Here is a 24,511-nt window from a genome sequence, read left to right on the forward strand (position 1 = left end):
ATTTGTGAAAGCTGGTATGTAACTTGTAGCACTACGTAGTCTCTATATATGAAATCTTTGCAAAAATAAATTATTATAAATGCAGCAGGTCAAATCAGAACAGACTTTCCTGTCACTGCATCTACTCAAGTAATTTATTGTATTTATTTTATCTCATTTTATTCTTGTATACCGTGGCACATTTTTATGTTTATTTTATTTTGTTAATTTATGCGCTTGGATGACAATGAAACCTTGAACCTACTGTTCAACATTTGTTTTAAGTCAGTGTTTTTGACCACAAGTTGATGAAGCCTTCTAAATTTATTTCAACCTAGCATATTTGCCATTAACATGACTGTGGCTGAAAAGTAAAATGCCTACAGATTTTGACTTTCTTAAAAAGCTTTCGCATCACAAGTTCATACACCATAAACCTCACTACATCAGTAAACACATACATAATAAATTAAAAATTTAATTCAAATTTAAAAAAGAACACACACATCGGTCTCCTGTCTTTAGTATCTTTATTCTTATTATTTTGTGAAAGCTCATCAAAAAAACATTAATTTGAACTGTGGCTGATCTACGTGGGTTGGAGAATTTAACATCTTAGACAAAAAACTGCCTCAGCACTTGTTTATGACCTCTAAAATAGCCTATTAAATCAGGACTTCCCGAAAAAGAGCTAGGATGTGCCAAGATTTCTCCTGAAGCTCTTTGCATGCTGATGTCACAAACCTAAATCCAGACAGGAGACTTTGCATATAGTCAGGCTCAATCTCTTCAGAGGAAATTACATGTATTTACTTTCATTCCAGTCGTCTAGCTCTACTTGCCTAAATATGATCATGAGATTTTAAGACAATATTATTTAATGATCAACAAAATGCATATAAAGTGAAATGCAAAGAGAATTCTAATCAAACAGACCAATTCACGTATGTACCGCGGCACAGAGGTTCGGAAACACTGGGCTATAATACATACAAATCTAAAAAATATTTTAATGAGGGGCTACATAAATAATATTTTTGTCACCTCAGACACATCACAGCAAAAACTTTTTTGTGTGATTTTCAGACATTAAGCTTGTTATTGGATTGCATTTAAACATTGATTAATTGAGGTATTTTATTTCCCTTTATCTTGTTTTACTTCTCTCTTTTCTTTTTTTTCTTTTCTTTTTTGTCTTTTTAATCGTGGTACTTTATTTGTGTAGACTTAGACTTCTTTTTTTTAACTCTTTTGTCTTCTCATTGATTTTTTTTTAATTTCATTGAACTATATTCTGCTTTTCAGTTATTTAATTTTTTTTTATTATTTTATCATTTTAAATTAAAATATCAGAGAAAGTTTAAAGGGTAAATTGATTTTTGCTGGAATGGCAAACAGCTGTGAATCAAAGAGTCCCAAAATACACATTTGTAAGATATTATTTTATCTTCGAAGTATATACTAACTATTGTGCTACTTTACATTAAATAAATGTAACATTACATTCAAAATACTAAATTGATTAAAATGCTAAACAAGGTTTTTGTTTTTCTACTTTATATACCCTAAATAAAGGACAAATCTAATAAATGGTTGCTGCATTCCAAAGAATCCCCTGTGCTGAAGTAATATGCCTGTTATCTTATTCATGTTGCTTGAGTGTGTGCAACTTATTTTACAATTTCTTACAATTTGATGAGAACAAGTCTTTTTTTCTTCTTTTATTTGTGTTCTAATTGTACTTCTTCATAAGCACAAAAAAGTAGAAATGTTCAAAAAAGAAAGACAAGAGAAAACAAGAGATAAGACAAAAAACAGCTCACATTGTGTTTATGTAACCAATACGTCTACTCACCAAAGAATGACTGAAGCAATATGGATAACAGCAGAGGACAATTTATTTAGGGTCTGATGCCGATTTACCATCGGTGTCCAGCACTTTAAAGGATTGATGGACTGGAGCACATATCCCTCAAAACATTCTATGTACAGCATATAATCTTTTTCAAAACCCTGACTATAGATCCCCTGACCTCCCTGAACTCTTGGTAAATGGGCATAACATTACAGCTAACAGTCTAAAAAAACTCCCAAATTAGGGAATTATTTACCAATGTTTTTTTCCCTTATAGATCCAATCCAAATTCCATCTCACATCTGTTCCTTGGTGATCAAAAGAAAGAGATCAGAAACAATTACCTAAAACTTCCCATTCCTCAAAGCTAAGGAGGTCCACTACAAAATCCTTTCTGGTATTTACCCTTCCAAAGAATTTCTCAGACGTCGCTTTGCTATTGATAGTAATTCTTGCTCTTTTTGTGATGGGGATATTGAATCAACAGAACATTTATTTTATAATTGTATATTCTGTAAAGCCCTGTGGAACGATGTGCACTACTGGCTCTTCCCAAAGATTCCAAATTTACTTGAATTTTCTAAAAATGATATTATCTTTGGTTCTCTAAGAAAAGAAAAGAAGCTTGAAAGTGTTCTAAATGTAATAATTATTATGGGCAAATTCTTCATTCACAAATGTCGTTTTCTGAAAACAAAGCTGTCCTTTTGTACTTTTCACAAAGAACTCTGCCTCTTCCTCTCATCTGTTAAATTTATGGACAAAAAACAAGCTCTGGTTCTGAATCATATGATTATTGAATTAGATCTGCTAGAAAACCCCTAAGGTATAACGTCTTTTTTTTTTTTTTTGCTTGTTTGTTTGCTTTGATTCTGTTTGGGGTTTGTTTTTATTTATTTATTTGTTGTTGTTTGTACTTCCTGTTCATTATCTATCTTCTATATGTTGGAATTCAGCCTGTTCTGATAATATTTCATGTTGGGAAAATAGAATCTTTGTAGAGATTGCCATAATTGTTGTACTGTGCAATTAAAAAAAAAAAAAAAAAAAAACTTTCTAGACTTCTGTGGAACTCATCAGTTTTTTAAAGGGGTGTTATCTCTTGCACTTCACTGTTGTGACATATGATGAGAAAATGTGACATTATATCTAATCCTCATATTTCTTAGATTTTTTTGTTGCATTGTTCTAAAAAGTCAAAAAGTCCAGACGGTGGATTAAACGTTGACGTATTTTTGACTGTGACACATATCCTCCCTACTAGGGGTTGGCAGTGGTACGTTCCAGATGACAGCTCGTTCTGAGCTAGCCTTCATGCCTGAGCATCAGCATACTGTCGGAGCCACGGACAGTGTAGAGTTATTTGAAAACTCGGTGGTTTATTTGTGCCATTATCGTCTCGTTTGAAGCTAATATTGGCCAGAATGTCTGCTTTAAAGAAAGGAGACTTGTCACCAAGTGAAAAGGAGTTGTTTGAGGTTATTACTGCAGGTAAGCTGGCTAACGCTAATCCCTGAAAACACCATACAGCAGTTAGCTCTTGTTAGCTCTTTGGAGAAAATGTGACTGAATTAAATAACTGAACCGCAGTTAAAGCCGTGATGCATGTTTGCAGCTTCTTTATTAATAGCAGTTGACTTTAAAATTAGCTGTGTCAAAGCTTGTGAATAGCTGATGTTAGCTCAAAGCTAATCATTCAGGCTAAAATGTAGTCCCACCTCACTAATGCAAACTTGCAGGATAACATGAGTTTTAAACGTGATCTAAGTGGACCGAACTACATGGTAGATTAGAATGATTATGCAGTGTATAAGTTGGACTATGGCAGACTAATTTAGAAAAAAAATCTTAATTTAATATAGTTTAGTAGCTGTAAATCGTAGTGTTGTGTGTACTGAAATAATACTGAGGGGGTTTTTGTCTTTAGGAAACGTTCAAGAGGCCTCAAGGTTGCTGGGCTGTAAGGATGTTCGAGTCAACTGTTTGGATGAGGTAAAAGAGTATGTCTGATCGCAATATCGAGAAAACAAAACATGCACATGTAACAAAGCACGTTATCTGTCTCGTCTCTTTTACGTATTTAATCGAATGTTGACTTGCAATGATAATTTTTAGTTACGTTTAATTTATATTAACAGCGTATGCAATAATAATTCTTTTTTTGAGTACAGATACTAAATCTGGTGTCATAAATTGACAACTTACTGGACATTTTTCAAAAGCTCCTCTCTACCTCGTTTACAAGGGTCAGGGGGGCGGGGGCATCGATTTATATTATTTCTTGTGTCTTATCCTTGTGACAAAAATCGCATTCATCTCTAATTACGATATAATCATCAGGCCAAAAGGTTCAAATGGTAAAATAACTACATCTGAGACACCATCTGTGGTTTCATCTAAAAAGTAAGTCTTTTCATTTCAGGACTGCAGTGTATTTGTGGAGCACACATGATGAGCTATTTAAGACAAGGTCAAACACATGTGTTGCTGAATAAAAGGATAAATTATAAGTCACCACTCTGAAGGACTTTAGAGGACGTTTGTCCTGTCCACCTGTCAGAAGCAGATGGTTGTAGTTTGATGGTTTTTAACTTTACTGTACCTGTAGCAGATGGTGAAGGTAAGTACAGACAGATAATAAAAACAAGCATTTTAACTGTTTAGAAGCAATTGTAGTAACCTTTTTTTTTAATCTATTAGTTTTGAATTTTTTTCTGTAAATATTTCCTTATTTCTAATCTTTGCTTAAATGCAATAAATATCAGCAGCTTTTCTTAACTTTTTTGTCTTATCCACAGTATGGGATGACTCCTCTCATGCACGCCGCTTACAAGGGAAAAGCAGACATGTGCAAGTTGTTGCTTCAACACGGTGCAGATGTGAATTGTAATGAGCATGAGCATGGATACACAGCGCTGATGTTTGCTGGCCTGTCAGGTAAAACCTGTGTGTGCATGTTGGTTTTAATCGCTCCAGCAGCATCACTGAAGAATCAGTTGTTTCTTTATTAAGTGTTGTGACTTTCCTTCTTTTGTGCCTGCAGGAAAGACTGATATCACATGGATGATGCTGGACGCAGGGGCAGAAACAGACGTAGTTAACTCTGTCGGAAGGACTGCTGCACAGATGGCAGCTTTTGTTGGTACGTTTGGAGTAACGGTTAGCTTTTAGGTCTAGTGGTCTACACACAAAGACAAAAAGACAGAGACAAAACCTTTTTAGTCAGATTTTTTTTTCTTCTTTTTGCATGGGAAAAAAAACTAGAGATTGGCATTAGCTTCAGTTTTTTTTAATGTATTTCTTTTTCTTAACATCCCTTACCTACCTACTTGACCTACATTAGATACAAATTATTGGAACTGACTGATCTTGGGTATGATCACTTTTTTTGATTACATCACTTCATTTTTTGCTAGCTGGTACATTCCACCATCCGTGCCCTCCATACACACTGAAGAAATCTTAGAATTGCCTTTAGTATTTCCGTTTGACTGGTCATTTGTTGTACATGTGCTAAAACAAATGAACAAACTAATTTGTTCTCTCTTTAGGGCAACATGATTGTGTCACAGTGATCAACAACTTCTTCTCCCGTGCCAGACTGGATTACTACACTAAGCCTCAGGGTTTGGAGAAGGAACCCAAGCTACCACCCAAACTTGCTGGACCTTTGCATAAGGTCATCATGAGCACCAACCTGAACCCTGTCAAGGTAAAGCTTCCCTGGTTTCTAAAAGGTCATGATATAAAAATATATAATTGATGCAGCTATTGTTATTACCCACTGATACAGATTAAAGTGCTGTTGCAGTCTTTATTTATTCATTTGCAAATATTACTCTGATTTCTTCTGGTTATGGGCATTGTGCAGCAAACTTTCAAATACATTTTGTCACTGAGCAATGGGGTATAGTTAAAAACAGCCAGATACTGGTTTAGCTCTGATTGACTGGTCAACAGCAGGGATGTCCTGTGGTGCACTTGGAGCTATGAACGGAACTGAAAACAGATTTTTACATCACAGATTATGAGCAAAGACATGTAAACTGCATTTCTTTTACTAAGAAGAACTGCGGTGTTTGATTTGTTTTCCAGATGGTGATGCTGGTGAAGGAGAATCCTTTACTGGCGGAGGTGGAGGCGCTGGACAAATGTCGCCGGGTGATGGAGCTTATCTGTGAGAAGTGCATCAAGCAGCAGGACATGAACGAGGTGTTGGCCATGAAGATGCACTACATCAGCTGTGTGCTGGGAAAATGTGCCTCCTTCCTCAAAGACCGTGAGGACAAGCTAGACGGTCTCCTTAAGAGGTGTGTGACCTACAATAATCTAGTGTTTACTTTCTGTGCTTTTTGTGTGTGTTAAATAAATGTAATGATAGCACAGGTTAGAATGTGTTCTTAATTAATTTTTTTAATGCTTCTAAGCAGCTTTTCATGGTAGGGCATTTGTTTTTGTCAGTGTTGTGACCAATATGGAGCGTAACAACACTGATGGTGACAGAATTGTTGGTTATTCTACCCACTCTAAGGCTACGTTCACACTGCAGGTCTTAAAGCTCAATTCCGATTTTTTGATCAAATCCGATTTTTTTGTCTGCTCGTTCACACTACAAATAAAATGCGACAGCAAACGCGCTCTAGTGTGAACGCTCAAAGCGGCCCGCATGCGCAAAAGAAGACGTCACACACAACGCGCTCTGTTTAGACCCAGAGCAAACCGTATTGTTTGACTGCTGGCCCTTAATATAAAGACTTCGGACTTCATGTTTCCCAATTTTTGCTTTAAGTTATTTTGTTATTTACATAATAATGTAGATAACCTAATAATGATCCTTATTGCTGTTTTAGAGGAGCGGTGCTTCAAAGGATAGTTGCAGATTTCTGTCAGAATCTGCAGATTATACAGTACAAATAAAATGTTCACGTTTCTCCAACGTTGTCTTCCCAGCAGTCTCACCGGATGGCCAGGAAGCATTCGCAATTTCTTCTCGGGCGCTTCTCCGGCGCTGATAATTGGCGTCTGTCTTGTGTCAGTGACATAAAAGACGGATTTAATGCGACATGACCGTTCACACAGCAGTCGCTTTCTGAAACATCAGATATGTATCAGATTCAGTACCACATACGAAAGTGACCCAGATTGGATTTGAAAATATCGGATTTGTGCCGTTCACACTGTCACACCATGATCGGATATGGGTCGCATAGGGTCAAAAAAATCGGATTTGATGCGCTTTCGCCTGCAGTGTGAACGTAGCCTAACACTCAAGCCTGATCCTGAGTGGAGCTATGTCTGTTAAAACCAAAAATTCCAAAATGCAGTGAATTTTATTATTTTAAGTTATTTTTGAGATGACATCCACTGTACAGTTATAAATGCCTCTAATCCTTGTTTTCCAGCTTGCTGAAGGGTCGGGACTCTGATGGTTTCCCCGTGTATCAAGAGAAGTTTATCAGAGAATGCATTCGCAAATTCCCATATTGTGATGCTACTCTGCTGCAGCAGCTGGTGCGGAGTATCGCTCCTGTAGAGATTGTGAGTTTGCAAATCCAACTCACTGGAAAGCTAAATGGATCAAAAGGCTAAATTAAGCAATGTGTATCTTTTCATGAAAAAAAAAAAAAAGTCAGAACTTTGTTTTGAATAGGTTTCATTCAAGCTTAATGTATTTTGTAATTAGCTGTGTGTGGTGGTTGATTTGTGTCTTTCTTTCTAACATCATTGCAGGGTAACGACCCCACAGCTCTGTCAGTGCTGACTCAGGCCATCACCGGTCAGGTCGGCTTCATGGACGCAGAGTTCTGCACGACCTGTGGAGAGAAAGGAGCCGAGAAGAGATGCTCCATCTGTAAAATGGTGAGCGTCAGAGCTACAACAGATTGTCGGTTTTACCTCAACAATGAAGCCTGTTGTTGTTTCTTTGTTTTAATTTGATGTGAAATTTTTAATTATGACCTTTTCTGAGAGTCCTTTCTTTAACTGACTGCTTGGATTGTTTACCTTTTTTGACATAAACGGTGTACAAATAAAGTTGTTGTTTTTTTTTTTCTCACCAGGTGATCTACTGTGGCCAAGCTTGCCAAAAGATGCACTGGTTCACCCACAAGAAAGTTTGCAAGAAGCTCCAAGAGCAGAGAGAGAAACAAGAAGCAGAAGCAGCCAAACTGAGGATGCAACAGAACAAAGGTATTTTCTTCATTAGAAAGCTAAAATAAGTCACACAAAATAGTAACGCAAACATTTGTCCCACAGAAGCTACTAAATGTAGCTTCTGTGTTAAATGTTACAAAATGTGTGTAATGACAGCGTTCTATTAAAGTAGAATCAGTTCCATTTTAAGGTCATTTTAACATCAATATCTGACTTTTTACTTAAAATCGTCTGCTTCAGGATCAGTGTGAATAGAGCCATCATGTTTCAATATTTTTCTTTAAATTTCACTTTTGAGAAAACCCTTAAAAGCTCTAATTTTCTGCTTATGGATTTACAACAAAAAATATTTTCAAATTTTAAAAAAAATTATGCTTTTCTTTTTACATTCTTAAAAAAAGAAAATTTAAAAAAGGGAGGCATACAAAATAACATCACTAATTAAGAGCTCATTTGAATTTTCTCCCATATTTAAATAAACTCACAGTAAAAGCATGCTGTGAAAGACTATATTAAAATATGATCAGTTTAATATAGAATTTTAACTGACGGTCATCAAGAGTTGATCAGGGATAAAACACAAAGCTGCATGTGATTAAAATAGGTTTGAATGACTTGTCTTGTTTGTCTTTCAGAGGAGAGTAAAGCTGTGCAGGATGCCACAGACTCCATGCAGGAGCTTTCAGTAGACACTAGCAGTGAGGTCACCCCTTCAAACACTGCAGCAGAAACGGTAACATCAGACCCTGCAAGCACCCCAGCTGCTGGCAACTGATGAACATCTGACAGTTGAAGACAATGACCATCTTCTCTAGGGTCTATCCACACACCACAGATAGAGAGCAAACTGGCCATAAGAATAAACGCCAGATAAAGACTCGAAGAAGGACTCATATTTATTAACAATCTAAGACTCTCACCATAACGGCAAGACACATCCGAGGAATGCCACAGTCTTTGTGTCCTTTTTCTAAGTTAACTTTTCATATGGAATTGTTATAATATCTGAATGTGAACACTGCATAGGCTAAAGTGTTTTTGGTAGACGTCACTGGGAGGGATTCGTAATGGCTCACATCCATTATGGAAAGCAATTCTGCCTTAAACTGTAGCAAACTGTGGGAATGAAGTAACCAATCAGAGTTGTTTCTTTGCAGTTATTTGATGTATTTCTGGGACGTCTTTTGTACTGAAAACATTATGGGAGCTGTGAGTGAAAGGCATGGCTGAAAAATGTTGACCAAAAATGTATATTTTTAAATATAAATGCCATCAGTTTATTTTTCGTGAATGATGAGATGTGACTTTAATTCTCAGGATTTTCCAAATTCCGACTAAATGGAAACATTTACTCCAGCATCCACTGTTGAACAAGGACATCATGTCAGGATGGCAAGTGTCAGTTTGTCTTGAAAGATCTCACTGTTTTAGTTTTGATGTTCTTTCATTTGTTGTGCACCATGAATTATTAGAGAAGCTGAAGTCAAAATATCAAGTTCATTAATGCTGTGATTGTTCTGAGAGCTGGTGACTTCAAATACATTAAACAGAGACCAACTTCACTGAAATATGCTGTAGATTCTCATTTTTTAAGTGTATTTATTTATGTTTGTTCACTCACTCCTGAAATTATCAGGGTGTGTTTAGTGCAATCGATAGCATGTAAATCCTGTGAAACACACTTGCCCCTGATCACAAATCATCACAAACTGCACATTACTTTTGTGTTTCCAGCTGTGCTCGATGTGCCCTATTGATTTGTTTCGAGTCTTCCTGAGGCCTTGACAAACATATTCAGCATAGCTTTCCTTTATTGTTCAAAATGCCAATTAACACTTTAAACTTTTACCTATAAACATTAAAAGTTACCAAGATGCATTCTGGGACTTGACACCTTTTCATAGTTTAGTAAAGACGTGGAAAATCATTTTGGCATAAGCATAAATGTCAGCGATGGACGAGGAGGCAGAGCGGTTCTGCTAATCAGAAGGTGTTTCGATTTATCCAGTATGCATGCCAAAGTGTCCTTGAGCAAGATACTAAAACTCAAATTCCCCCTAATGCATGGATCTAGGTATGAGTCCATGATGGGGTAAAGACATTCAAGGAATAGAATAATGAGCTGTATTGATGTGCAAATTTGTGAACGGGTGAATTTGAGAAGTTCTTTGAGTGCTGGTATTATTTATCAAGTGTATTACTTTGAGTTTTTTTGGTCAGAATAAAGTGGAAATATGTATGTATGATATATTCTGAGTGATAACTGGACTATAAATCAGTTTTTATTCTGTAATTGTTAGCTTTAACTTTGCTAATTAGGACCAAGCATGAAAACATCAAGTATATATGTGACTCACATTGTTTGTGCTGCTGTAACTTTACTGTATGGTTTCCATTGGTGGTATTTAACATCCAGAAGTGACGCATGTGAAAGAGCATGGAAATATCTTTTACAAGGAATCTGTAGTTCCGAGTATGTTGTCCAGGAAAGAACTGGTTAAAATGCGACGCTTCCTACTGATTTGAAATCAAGTCTGAGTATATCCTGTTCAGCAGACATAAACCACATTCTCCTGTCCATTAACCCATTAAACTCTCTTGTTTAGTGCACACTTAAGATGACTGTACAAACTGTTACTGCCAGTTTGCATCTATCATTTCATTTTGCATTTTATTCTGTTTGACATTTGTTTTAATTTCTTTTCATCTCTGGGGTCATCTGTGGCTCACTTTGTGTCAAATAACATTTTGACACAAAGTGATTTACTTTTACTTCCTGTGATTGTTATTGGTCTTGGGGGAAATCTTCAGTTGTAGCTCTTTTTTTGTCTCAATCCTTCACTGTTTTGGTTTACTGGTACTTTAGGCTATTCAAATTTACGTTTGCAGTGCACCTTTTGCTCTATTTTGAACATATCACAGAAATAATGAGAATGGAGGAGAAACTTTGCACTGTGTAATGACTGAACTTGCATAGGAAGTTAGGAAGCTATCACTGGCATCTTCCAAAAGCCACAGACTGGAGGATGCGGTGACAATCCTGACTGTAAATCTGGAACGACGTCTTCCTCTCTGCTGGCTCCACTTCTAATAACACAACAGAGACAGTTCCTGTGTTTGTAATGACAAACCGCGTGTCTGATATGTCAGAACATTTCAACATCTTTACCTTTTCCATCTAAGATCTGGAGTGAGGGCAGGCGATGGATTACATGTTGGCGATAGCCAAGTTCATGAGAGATGGGATTGAGGAAAAAAGCTGCATTTTAAAATACACAGTATAGTCAAACATCCACATTTGCAAATGGATCTTTAAAGCATGAACAGAATTTCTCAGGCCAGGTTGTTGATCGGTGATGGGTGTGGTTGATGGTTCAGGACTCACTGGCATTTTGGAGCTGCTGCATCCTCCTGAGCTCGTGCATTGTGTCCTCCAACCCTCTGATCAAGTTGTTGTGAAGAAACAGGATTTGCAGGCAGGTCAGATGACTTAGAGCACCTGTGTGGGAGAGAAAGTTTTAAAAAGTCATGACTACATATGTCTTCTTTTCTAGAACTTTTTCTTCAGGTCCCTACAGCATATCTATATGCACAAATGTGCATGTCGAGGTGAAAAATTACTTTTAATAATTAAAAATAATTTAAGCATTAATTCCAGCACATTAGAGTAAAATGTTTTTTTCACCACTTTATATTCATCTGATTTGTGTAGTAACTTTAAAAAAAAAATCAAATAACTAATCTAAAAATACATAAGTAAGTATATATGAAAGAAAATAAATTGTTAAATGTTAAATCATTAAAAAGATGGGACTGTTATAACAGAGGAAACTATGTATTATTTCAAAATAAAAGTACAAAAGTGTTTGCCACAAATGTGTTGTAGCCTCCCCCAGTATTTCAGGGAGTTTCAGAATTTAGTTTAATAAGGACCTTATATACATGATTTTTTCTTGTAATTCAGGTGATGCTCTTTCTTAAAAGAAAGACTGCAGCACTTGTTTCAACACCTAAAAATTAAAGTACCTAACTAAATATGTTGCAAACTGTGAGTAAAAATAGAAAAATATATTATACGCATATTTTAAAAAAAATCTACCATTAGACTTTCTTTTGACCCAGTAAAAATTACGAGTTTGTGTTTCTTTTTGTTGTTGTTGTTGTTTTTTGTTTGTCTCTTTTTTCATTCAGGGGAGAATGAGAGGTTAACCTGAGACAGACTTGATGTTGTTATTTTGAAGGTAAAGCTCAGTCAAGCAACAGTTGACGGAACGGCAGCTCAGCTCTCTAATCTGTAAGAATTAGAGAGAAATAAATTTAATCGTCTGTTCCATCCTGTATGCAAAAAAAAAGCTGTAAGTAGATTACCTTGTTGTTGTTCAGCCACAACGTCCTCAGAAAGTGAAATCTTGATAAATCAGGAACACTGGTGAGTTTTCTGTTTAACACAATACAAACCGTCTAAATAATCTCTGGAAATTTTTCCTCTGTAAGTTAAAGATATACATATATTTTAGAAAAGTAAATGCTTTTCTTACTTTGTGGCAAGGCTGAGTTGACAAACATCGCAGTCCCTTCTTATTCCACGCTTCTGGAGAGAGTCTTCGATGACCTGTGGGTAGTAGGAAAAGGAAAAAAAGGGGTAAAACATACATTGATGGCTGTGAAATGGTTGTGAGTGGTGTTGAGGTTAAAGCCGATTCACCTTGCCCACCTCCATCTTCTGCTATATTTCCTGACCAAGGCACACCTGTTGCCAGGATACACCTGTTGAAATCACAACAAACACAAAAGTTGCTCTTCTATTTCAAAAAAAATATGTGATTGTGATATGTGATGTTGTTGGTTTTTCTCTCATAGGGCTGTGGGAGATTTACGCACTTTTTGTTCATTTTTGCACAGGTTAAAGAGTTTATGTTTGTAACATCTGCAGGACAGCCAGAGATCCAGCAGAGGGCAATGCTTCACCAGACCTGAGTGGCAAAGTCAGTAGAATTCATTTAGGTTAACACAGTACATGCAGCAACCTAAATGATTAGTCAGATTTTTCTATTATCGCCAGCTGCATTTCAGCCACTTAGTGCAGTGATTCACATTTAAGTAACAACAGTTTAAGTCTCCATATGTGGAAAGTCATGTTTAAAGTACTTTTTTCCCATTTACTTTATCTGAAATTTGACTGTTTGTTTTTATTAACGTGCTTGCATGAACTATGTGTGCAACAAGGATGGCTTTTTGACCCCAGATACTATGTTTAGTGTCTGTTAGTCATAAGTAGAAACTGTCTCTTATGCTCTCAGACAGTTAACTGTTATTTAATGTGACTGGGCATGAAACAGAGCACTAAAACCCATTTGTGAAACTGACAACGGGAAAATTTGCTAAGTTACTTGTTCTACATTTCTTTCTTTGTCATGGCTCACTCGTCTTCACATTGTTGGAAATAGTTTTACTTGCATAAATGTAAAATCAGGCTACACTGTTACATCTTCAACATTACATAAATATTTTAAATAGAAAATATGTCTATGTAAAGTTTTAATAATCATTTTCATTTACAAATATTTACATTATTATTTTATTTAAGTCCTTCATAGACTTCCATACATAAAACTGAAATTATGGCTCTTGAGGAACTTGTGTTTGGTCACATCTATTCTCAATCTAATCTTAATTGACTTAATCGCTTTTGATTAATCAAAGTACTGATATACTGTAAATAGCCTCAGCTTGCGGTCAATTTGATGGGTGTTCAATCACATTTCATAATCTTCTTTATCAGCTGGAACAGGCTGATTGTAAAGTGGTTGCATAAAAATGAAAACTGTCAGTGGGAAGCATGATGATGACAAGAGTGATACCACTCCCCCTCTTTTGTTTGTATTATACATACAGAAGCTGACTAGCTTTGTTTACCACAAATGCTTGAAATGCAAAAACAGCTTGTTATAAATGGTAACTTAAGACAGCTAGCAGCATTTCTAAAACTCACAAATAACAACACATTTATTTGCCTTACATTGGCGTTTTCTACCTTTCCTTTTCACTATAACATTTCAAAAGTGTAAAAAGCAAACTGGCTAAACTCTGTATTGGATTCCACTATGACACCATGAAATCTTGTTGTTCTAAGCACCTCGGAGGACCTGCCAGTGTTCCTCCATAAATTTCGTTTGTCACATTCTCTTTTATCTTTTTGTGTAATCCGGGATTATGATGTTGAAATTTAGGGCTGGATCAGGTGACCCTGAATCCTCCGTTAGTTACACTGCATTAGGCCTAGGCTGCTGGGAGTTCCCATGATGGACTGAGTGCTCACTCAACTCTTTTCATTTCAACATCATTTCATTTAATCATTAGTTATTATTCATCTCTTGCCGTCTTCCAAAGTGTGTGTTTTATGCTGTCTTCCCAGCCGGTCATGGCAGATGACTGCCCCTCCCTGAGCCTGGGTCTTCCGGTTGTTTCTTCCTTTTGAAAGGGAATTTTTTTCTTCCCAGTGTCGCCAAGTGCTTGCTAATAATAACAGTGTAAATACCAGACAGGTAAACTCGGGAGAGAACAGCAGTGACTGAGACACCAGCCACGTTTTGTTCAGCTTCTGCTGAGAACTTTTCCAAACTGTGTTGCCACATTGACCCTTCCTTCTTGGCTTTGTTCCAGGTGTTGTGCATACCTTTTGTACCCCTCCGGTTGCCCTCGCCTCACCTCTCATTACTGCATACGGGCACTTCCTGGTCATGCACACACTCCTGCTTGTCAATATGCTGTTAACCCGGCCACCTTTCATTTCCCATGAGGGTTGGGGGAAGCGTGTTCCTGCTGCTGAGTTAGAGCGTGTGCAGAGAGGGAGTCGCTCTCACCTTTTTTTTTTCTTTTATATGGTGAGGACACAAAAGGTAGAGCCTATCATGTTTACCCTTCGGCTTTCACCCACTCCCATAAGAAGCTCAGAGGGGCGTCAAAGTGTAAATAGTCCTCTGAGAAGAGTTGGCCACGTTGTCCTTTATTTTCTCTCGGAAGTAGAGTGAATGAGCCCCCGGTGTTCCTGTTTGAGGAAAAACAAAAGAGAGAGGAAACAATAACAGAAGCTCAGTGTCAAGCTTAATGACAGAAACCAATCACCTGCGGAAGGGATAGAAAGGAATTACATTTATGCAGGTGTGGTACTACACTGCAAAAACACCACTCATGAATGAAGCTTCCAATTTAATGTCCATCTCCAAAGTCATATTAATCTGTCTTGAGAATTGTATGTAGTCAGTAGCATTGATCATGTTAGAAAATCCTGAAAGGTGTTGAGCAGGCCAGTCAACGTCTTTCTCACAAACTGGGAAAACCATTTCATTATGAACGTTTCTTTCTCTCCTGCACAATTAAATTTTTCTTTTCACTCAAACTTTTTTCTTACTTTCCTCCCTTATTTTGTCTTGTTTCTTTCCTTCATTGTTTTCTCCTTTTATCTTTCCCATTTCTATTTTTCCTTACTTTACTTAATTTGTTTTTCTCAAGTCTCTTGATATTCGTTTCATCCTGCTAATGTTGTTTCTATTTGTTTTTCCTTCTTAATTTCCTTTTTCCTTTCCATTTTATCGTTCTTCTTTCTCTTTCCCTTTTGTTTCTGCCTTTCTGCCTTCTTACATTCTTTAATTTGCCCATCCTAACCCACTTCTTTCCTAAATTTTTGACAATTCTTATTAATTTTTAAACAAATTTGGAAAATTTTGATTTTTAACATCGTAGTCCATCTGAGTATTTCTTCCATCTCACTCAGCAGAAGAATGACATCCTCAGGCTGTCTCTCCTGAAAAGGGAGACCAGCCCTAAAAAGTGTTTGTGTTATAATAAAAGCAAACAGGTAAGAGATCTTGCATATCAACTTTCATTCACATGAGCAACAATTAGTGCCTGTGCATGACACCGCTTTTCATATCTGTAAGACAAGCCTGGATTGAGTGTTCCCCACAAAAGTAATTATATCTCTTGTTGTTTTGTACAGCGAACATACAAAGACTCCAGTTAGTCTGGGCACTTGAATCATTAGACGTGTAACTGACAGGAACTGAGGGGTCGGCAGAGGGAGGATACAGCAAATTACCCACACACAGTATCAGCTTTCATCACTGAATTCAAGGCAAGTCCCAACGTGGAGTATGTCTAATGTGACAAACTGAGCAGGAGGTACAGCTTAACCCGGTGTCTTTAACCGTCAGCCTTGCAGACGTTTGCAGTTAATTTTCTAGTATCACTACTGAAGACGAGCACTTTCATCTGCACTTATAATTATCAGGTTTAGTCATGAGTGATGCATTTTTTTCCTTTTTTAAAAAAACTTTCTGTGATTGGTCTGGAACACAGAAAGTCAGAGAGGTTAGATTTTTCTTTTATTTTGAAGAACATGCTGTAAAATTGTTCATAGTTCAGTCATATTTACCTTTATTTAGAGTCAAAGAGCATATTATTATAATTAATCCATTATTTTCATTTCCAGCTCAACTCTATTCTTATTCTCGGACTTCATTAGACGAGCATGAGTCACCATTCTTATGTAGCTTATACTGAATGTTGGTTCAGTCCTTAAGTTCATGCACAGTTTGAAGCCAGCTGTTTTAGCTCATGTTTTTTTAAGCCCACCGTTCCTTTAAGCCTGCTTTGGCTACTCCTCACAAAAAAGAAGGTTTGAACAGCAGGTGGGTGAGGCTGTGTGCCTGAGGTTATCATATAAGGGACATCCACTCTTTGACATGATAAATAGCCAAGAGCAATTTTTTTTTAGGGTAAAACTGAGAGTTTAGAGCAGTTTGAATCTCGAGATTCTGGCTCACAGGGACTCTGCACATACACAGACCTCATTATTATGAGGTCCACTTTATAGACTCTACCTATTCTGGACAGAGTATATATTTTTCAGCCGCATGCAGTTTGGATTTGTCTCATGTTTTAAATTTCACTGTAATTTAGGAAATCAAATTCACACGCACATGGATAGATGGATGGATGCCACATTGTGAATTATACTGACTTTGCTTTGCTGACTCCTGCTTCTCTCGTGCCACCATTAAGTTCACAATTGAGGTTGTATGAGTGCCATGAAATAGCATGGAGATGGTGTGATGGTTTGCACTGTTGCCTCACAGCAAGAAGGTTCTGGGTTCAAATCCAGACTGAGCCTTTATGTGTGGAGCCTGGCCAGCCTGTGTTACCTCCAGTTATTTGAACTTCCTCCTTGTATAAAGACATGTAGGTTGAGTAAATCAGTGACCCTAAATTTGCTCTAGGTGTGAATGGTTATCTGTCTCTATGTGAAGGTGGTATACCGTGCAACTTGCCCTATGACAGCTGGGATAGGCTCCAGCTTTCCTGTAACCCTCATTTAATATGCAGAGGCGAACAGATTTAGCACAGACATTTATGATCTTCCCAGGATGAGCCTAAAATTTGATGACCCTAAAACTTTCGCTGTAGTACCATGTGATCAGGTATAATTATTAATTTGTCAAATCAGTAATGATGTTTATAAGCTAATATTTACATTGCCATTGTGTTCACTTGTAATCATCACATTTAGGAGTAATTAGCAACTTTGAGGAAATCACAGGCCATCTTCCCATGAACCTCTACCAAAGAGTCTTTTCATGACTAGATGAGCTGCGCCCTGCTGGCGCAGTTGGAATCAACTGGAATCCACCATTTATGTGTTTGTGTTGAAAACACAGACGTTCCTGAGCCTCCCATAGCTACTATCAAAACTGTTGCTTTTTCTCTTCTTCCATCCTTATACAGACCACTTCGTGTAAGGTACTTTTTTGTACTTGGTAAGAATCAGCAGGTTTGGCCTGAAGTGAAGTCCCGATGGCTTTAGCAGATATCACTTACATTGGGAAGAGGCTCTGCACTGAAGAAATCCACCACTTTCCAAAGAGCTTGGGAAAGCCAATATCAGCTGCCATGACCGCAGTAATGGCACCATATTGGGAGCTGAAAGTTGACCTGGAGAAGCAATTACAGTCAAAGTTGGTAAAACAACTTCAAGGTCAGACATGGCGCTCATTTGTTTCATGAGGAGGATTGTTGTTAATGAGCCAGCCATCCACAGGGGCCAGCAGGCAGGGGCTGTTAAGCTGGGCAGTGTGGTGGCAGAGGTTTTGGTTGGTTCTGGGGAGCCATGAAGCTTCCCAAACACTGTGTGATGATAAAAGATGTGGAACAACCAATGACCCCAGGAAGCACCATATAAGCTGTACAGGTGCATTAAGAGTTTCATGAATTATTTCTACATCTTTTTCAGCTGACATAAAAAAAAAGCCTCAGAATTTAAGGTATAAGACTTTCACCCAACAAGGACCATTGCTGCCGATTGCTTTCCAGGATGCATTTCCGCCAACATAAGCAATTACTAACGGTACACTATTTATATGTGTTTTAGAACTTATGTAATGATGCTCACACTTAAGCGCATTTAACCAATTTGGGTTTTCACTGCTCTGTTATGTTGTATATCCAGTGCAGGTCTGGAATATTTTAATATTTGTGTTGCTGAGAAATTATTATCTAGTAAATAATATTTAATTAGAGCAAACAGAAATCAGTCATGGTATTCAGAGTTGAAGTAATCTGGAATAAAATGCAACCACTGATTTAGAAACTATAACTGTACGAATAAGCAGCAAATAATTGACTTTGATTGGTCAAAAATGTTTATTTAAATCAATACTTTGTCCTCCTCTTTGGACTTAAAGTGGCCCATACACCTTTAAAGTGGCCCATACACCTTTTTAAGCACCTTATGCCCCTTCATGCCACTTAAAGGATACACTGATACAAACCAGCTTTGCTTTTTTATAATATCAACAGCAGGAGTCACTAAAAGCTAATCTGTTTATTATGGGAACCCAGTAGCAGTCAGTCTTATTGTATGACACCTCAGTGAAACTATTACTTCAAAACACTGGCACACAATAGAGCCCTTTTTTTTTCCTCTTAAGCAGAGGAACAAATCTGATTTAAGAACGTTTTGGAAGTCAGAATCATTCCTGATCTCTAATAAAAAAGGACTGACTACTCAGCTGCCTTTTCTCGAGAATGGAAAAGTTTTATATGATTTATCTGTTTTGACTTATTCTCTGTATTTAAGATGTATAGCTAAACTATTGCATTCAGCTAACTCAAATTCAGACAAAAAGCTGCAATGGACTTCCAATCTAATCAGCATTTCTTGGCTTTTCTGCCCTCCTGTAGCAGATTAAATTAAAGGTTAAGCTCTCTGATATTTGATTTTGGTACGCCGTCTCCAAAGAATACATGCAAACTTGTAATCTTGTTTCCATTCACTTGATTCTGGTATGACAAATGAGATTATAAAGAATTATTCTGAATCATGATGAAATTTCTTTAATGAAATCCCAAAGATAGTTTTACCCACACTGTGCCTGTAATTGCTGTTCTTATTTGGCTGAGTCAGAAATTAGTTTTTATGCCGATAAAGGTCAGAGCTGTGGAAACTTGGGAGCATTATATTTCTGTTTACTGCTGTTTGTTAATTTAGCCCAAACTGAATCTGAATGTTTAAGTGAACCAGCAAAACCTGTTGATGTGCCAACTGCTCACATAATCCCATCATGCTCATCACCCTTTCTGCATACTGTTTAGCTCTCCAAAATGAAAAATAAAAAACTGGGCGGGGTTGTCTTACTGGGGTATACTTTTGGCGACCAATCAAATCTTCTCGATGAAACGCACCTGAGAAGCTGCCAAAGCGAGAGGCGGGCGGGCTATATAAAACCCACTGCCCTCACATGTGTCCCTCAGCATCGGTTCGCTTATAAGAGGCGACTGCTTCTCGTTTCCAACGTTACACACTCTCTCTGTCCCCAAACGCAGCCATGCATCTCAGCGCGCACGAGTCTTGCCATTCCCTCTTCTTGTTTTGCATCCTGCTGAGGAGTTGCCAAGCCTTCAAGAACGACGCAACGGAGCTCCTGTTCTCTCACGTGAGCGCCCCGGTGCCGGAGGTCCAAAGCAACGTCTCCATGAACCGTCCACGAACCGGCGGGAGAGGAGCGGGCAGCGCGGCGCACGACAGAAGCGGTGAGTGGAGTGAAGGGACGCATCTTGTTTCAGAGGACCAGAGGATGCTCCTCTGCTTTGGTATTTTTGGAGTTTGCAATGAAGTTTATTCTGCTTTAAACTTACTTTAGAGAAAAAGGTTCTGCTTTGTTGCAGAATGTGTTGTTTTTTTTTAAATTGCTTATTGTAAATTTCTGATGTTTGGAGGTGTTTCGCATGATATGCGAATATATCCTACCATGTGTGCCTTTAGCACATTGTAGACTGTTTTTGCATCTTTAGAAGCTTGAACGTTTTTAATTTATCTAGTTATTCTTCTCTATGAAAAGGTGTTTGCAACTACAACTAAAACCAGTTTATGAAGATCAGGTTATAATGCTTTTTAAACCACAAAGATCAAATGTCTTTTAATCAGGCACTTAATCCCATCATCACCATACTGTTCCCATTTACACATTCCTACATTCTTAAAAGGGATTATTTTACACTAAATCATCACCAGTTTGCAGACATGACTGGAAGCTTATCGGAGTGTCTAGACTGGAAAGACATGGAGCAAATTTAGGGGTGTTATAAAAGGGAAAGATGGGCAGTGAATGCAGTGAATTTGAGCACACCAACCCCCCCCCCCCCCCCCCCCCTCCCCAGTGATATATTGCTCAGTGTAACACACACCTGATTGGCTGGGGTCCAGACAGGGATGCAAGGCTCTATCAGGCCGAGCAGCGGACTGGATGAAAGTGTTCTCCCATACCATTGTGGCGGATTACTAAACAGGGGGAGGGGGTGAAGTGGCAAAAGGAGGGAGAGATCAGGCTGGAGCCTTCCTTCATTCATCAAACACTGTCACTGAGAAGGGAGGGCATTGTATATGGAGTTGTTTCAATGGACTCAAGCTTGGGTTACAGTGACAGAGGGGAGAGCAGTGGGACACTGTTTGTAGCCTACGGGAGAATAATGTTGCTGTACAGAAGTAGACCCGCTTCCCAGATTTAAAGAAGAGAGTTTTTCTGTTTCACAGTGCTGTAATTACTGAAGTAGAAATGTCAGGGTGCTCCTCTTGTATCGTGTGACTTGCCAGAGGCTGCAAAAGGACTTATGACTAGTACAATGGGGGTAATCTTCAATCAGACCAAAAACTAGAGATGCAAAATTGTTCTGCAAGGAAAGCAAAAACTCTAAGTATAGCACTTGATTGGAGCTTTGCAACTGTGAGAATCTTCTGCTTTTATTTTTCACTTTCAAAAAGAGTACACAAAGAAATCTGTGAAGTAACTAATAGTCAAATAATTTGTTGCAGCCCAGTTTCTGTCTAGCTGCCTACATATATTTCTTCATATTCTCACACGTCTTTGTTTCTGCCTACAGAGCAAAGTCAAATTGGATGCAGAGAACTGAGGTCCACTAAGTACATCTCTGATGGTCACTGCACCAGCATCAACCCCATCAAGGAGTTGGTGTGTGCAGGCGAGTGTCTCCCAGCTCAGATGCTGGAAAACTGGATTGGCGGAACCCATGGCAGAAGGTTCTGGAATCGACGGAGCAGCAACCAGGACTGGCGGTGCGTCAATGACAAGACCCGTACCCAGCGCATCCAGCTGCAGTGCCAGGATGGCAGCACAAGAACTTACAAGATTACAGTGGTCACCTCCTGCAAGTGCAAGAGGTACTCGAGACAACAGAATGAATCCGGAAACAAGTTTGAGGAGTCGGCCCTGTCGCCACCGAGGCTTCTCCACAAACACAAATCTAAGAGCAAGAGAAGGTCGGGGAAGAACAGGCTGAGTGAAAACTGGCACGAGACTGAACCCTGAGAGACACTGAACATGCAGAGTGACTCTAAACCTCAAGAAGTTTTGTCTCAGTGATGTTAAGACACGACATCCAGAAACAGCAGTTGTGGATTATATGTGTGTGACTGGGACTTGATTTATGTGAACTGGTTCCTCACCATGATGAAGAACTCCAAGCAGGACTCTGAGAACTTTTCTTGACATTTTAATCCACATGCTTAAAGCTAATATGACCAGGACTTGTCTGCAGAATGTTCTCCAGCCATGAACCATGCATAGACTGTCCTCTAGCCCTGTGCATGTGTTCATATAGTCATTTGATATGCAGATGGAGATCTTTAACTAACGAAGCGCCAACACCAATAAACACTACCCAACATCTTAAAATAATATTGTGTAAATAGATGTACATATATAAAATTCATGCTTTATAAAGTATGTCCATTTGTATAAAATTTTACCATGTAAGATTTATGATGTAATATATTTTATTTGGCAGCGAACCTGATAAGTGTGGCTTAAGTGCAGTCAGCATGTGGGTGAATCCTCTGGAAAAAGCTTTGTCATCAATCAGTCGTGTAAAAATAACATTGTATGAAATAAATATCCTTTTTTTTTTTAATCATATGTGTTGTTTCTAGTAGGAATTTTTGGTTTGATGTGTTTCATCTTCAAGAGGGCTCTCATTAAAACTTAAAAAGCCTCGGACATAAAATGCACCAATAAATTTATATTTTTCAGGTAAGAAAGCTGGATGGATTCAGCACTGGCATATAGCATGATTTCTGCCATAAACACATTTCCACCTATCTGCAGTGTAAATGGTCTTGAAACATCTCAGGAATTAGGACCTCCCAGTCCTGACCAGTGGTCCTGCGGACAGGAGCAAATATTTCCCATAATTCTTTTTTGGAATTACTACGTTACTAAAATGGGAAATTAAACACCGTAACGTTTAAATTATACTAATACAAACAATAAATGAAAGAACAGTAGATGAAACTGATTATGATGCTTCTGGACTCAATTAAATAGTTTGAGTATTGTTAACATTAGGGAATTACCGGGCTAATTGTGTTAATCAAAAATAAAAATCCCCTGGACTTTTTTGGAAACCAGAAAGACATACGTACAAATGAATGCATAGAATAAAAAGTACATTATAGGTGCACAAATGTAAGTATTTCTAAAAGTTCTCTCTTTTACATCCTGCGTTTTCCTCTTTAAGGACCACATATTAAAGGGAAAACACTGTTTTCTTACTTTTCTTCAAGTCACATAAACTTCACAAAGCGAAGTTCACAAACTGTTACCTTTAATCCTCTGTTGTGAAGTGTAGTTAACTTTTTAAAATCAAAATAAATACTCTACGAGCTGTTGTAAGTTCATAAATTTTACATTTGCAACTTTCAAACGCTTTTATATTTATTTTGAAGCGTTCACCGGAAGTGTTCGCCATCGATAATCTGCCCGCTTCACAGCGGTGGTTCCCCCTTTTCCATCCACGTTTTCGGTATCTTACCCACCCCGCCCATCAGAAGGGAATGGATAGCTTTGGAAAGTAACCTACAGTGAAACCCCTCACACCCCTATCTGTAAACATATTGAGGTCAGTAATATGAACACGCGGGGTGATAACTGTGAACCGCACAGGCCCGCTCATCCCCGGATTTTCACAATGTGCGAGGCCGGGAAGAGCGACCACCACTCGGCAGAACGCTGCGTGGACTTCCCTGTATCGGTGGTTCTTCCTGCCGGAGGCACCGGAGAAAGAACGGGACTACAGACACCAAAACAGTTCTGCACGTTTCTTGGCAGACCGCTCATAAGCTACACTATTCAGGCTTTCGAGAGGTAGGAAACGTCTACGATAGGAGAGGCGACAAGATTCAATCCCCGTTAGTTATTAGGGAGACACGGAAACAGAAGGAAAAATGCCTCAGCTACTACCACCATGGCCGGATTAGTGGCTCGGGTGGCCCATGGGCAATATTTAATCGTTGGGCCCCCGCAGTGCACAGTACAGTCAATATCTGATTGCTCATTAATAATCATATTAAAAATATATATAAATACTGAAATTGGGGGGAATCCTGGTTTCTAATTCAAAAGAAAACAGCTTTGGCAATTTGAGTATTTGCTTTGGCTTCAGCAAATATGGTGGGCATATTCTCCTATTTTGTGACATATGCACAAAAATTGTGGATCATTTCTATTTTCAGTACATTTCCTGGCTTCCATTAGTTATGAAAATAATTTAAAATAGAAAAATATCTCATTCCCACTCATGCATTTTCAGCCCTAATACAGCAGTCATCCCTATCCATTTGAAAAGGAGCTGTACTGAAAAAATCTAAATCTGGTCACTTGTTTTACGCAGTCCTCTATTTGATGTGCAGATGTGGCATACATACATGTTATGCTTTGCAGGCGACTGAACCCTAAGATCAGGTGTACTGTAGAACTTCTATTTTTACAATAGAAGTTTTTATGTCGTCATCCGATATATATCGTTATATTGAACAGCCCTATGTACTGATGCAGTATGAGGAAAATAATTACTTGGAAATAAGTTGCATAATATTTTTTTTTGTTCCAGAAGATTTTTCTTTGCATGCATATTGGGATTAGCTAAATTTTGCACAACTGGCAGAGGGGGTCAATT

At 38.1% G+C, this 24,511-nt stretch overlaps 4 protein-coding genes across 5 annotated transcripts in view; 3 read left to right on the top strand and 1 right to left on the bottom strand.

Moving 5' to 3' along the window:
* Positions 1 to 3,149: 3,149 nt before the first annotated feature.
* On the top strand, positions 3,150 to 9,535 carry ankmy2a (ankyrin repeat and MYND domain containing 2a). Its single transcript, XM_085365873.1, has 10 exons — positions 3,150 to 3,325; positions 3,762 to 3,826; positions 4,633 to 4,771; positions 4,878 to 4,976; positions 5,386 to 5,546; positions 5,930 to 6,144; positions 7,237 to 7,372; positions 7,565 to 7,693; positions 7,894 to 8,023; positions 8,623 to 9,535. Exons 1-10 carry the CDS (start codon positions 3,259 to 3,261, stop codon positions 8,760 to 8,762), a joined length of 1,281 nt encoding a protein of 426 aa, XP_085221999.1. The 5' UTR covers positions 3,150 to 3,258; the 3' UTR covers positions 8,763 to 9,535.
* A 1,444-nt stretch (positions 9,536 to 10,979) lies between these two features.
* On the bottom strand, positions 10,980 to 12,707 carry lrrc72 (leucine rich repeat containing 72). The gene is made up of 7 exons (XM_085366066.1): positions 12,693 to 12,707; positions 12,526 to 12,599; positions 12,356 to 12,425; positions 12,198 to 12,279; positions 11,373 to 11,486; positions 11,157 to 11,246; positions 10,980 to 11,074 (listed from the first exon to the last, which is right to left on the bottom strand). The coding sequence occupies exons 1-7, from the start codon at positions 12,705 to 12,707 to the stop codon at positions 10,980 to 10,982; spliced, it is 540 nt and encodes a 179-aa protein (XP_085222192.1).
* A 7,162-nt stretch (positions 12,708 to 19,869) lies between these two features.
* On the top strand, positions 19,870 to 21,867 carry sostdc1a (sclerostin domain containing 1a). The gene is made up of 2 exons (XM_085365874.1): positions 19,870 to 20,074; positions 21,422 to 21,867. The coding sequence occupies exons 1-2, from the start codon at positions 19,870 to 19,872 to the stop codon at positions 21,865 to 21,867; spliced, it is 651 nt and encodes a 216-aa protein (XP_085222000.1).
* A 1,472-nt stretch (positions 21,868 to 23,339) lies between these two features.
* Positions 23,340 to 24,511, top strand: part of crppa (CDP-L-ribitol pyrophosphorylase A) — a 70,843-nt gene continuing 69,671 nt past the window's right edge. For both annotated transcript variants that reach the window (XM_085365875.1, XM_085365876.1), the window contains exon 1: positions 23,340 to 23,700. In XM_085365875.1, the coding sequence (XP_085222001.1) occupies positions 23,465 to 23,700 (236 nt within the window). In that variant the 5' untranslated portion in view covers positions 23,340 to 23,464. The remainder of the gene's footprint in view (positions 23,701 to 24,511) is intronic.

The sequence above is a fragment of the Diplotaxodon limnothrissa genome, linkage group LG11 (assembly GCF_057381915.1).
Source record: "Diplotaxodon limnothrissa isolate DT_005_m linkage group LG11, D_limnothrissa_male_GT1.1, whole genome shotgun sequence".
NCBI classification, from domain to species: Eukaryota; Metazoa; Chordata; class Actinopteri; order Cichliformes; family Cichlidae; genus Diplotaxodon; species Diplotaxodon limnothrissa.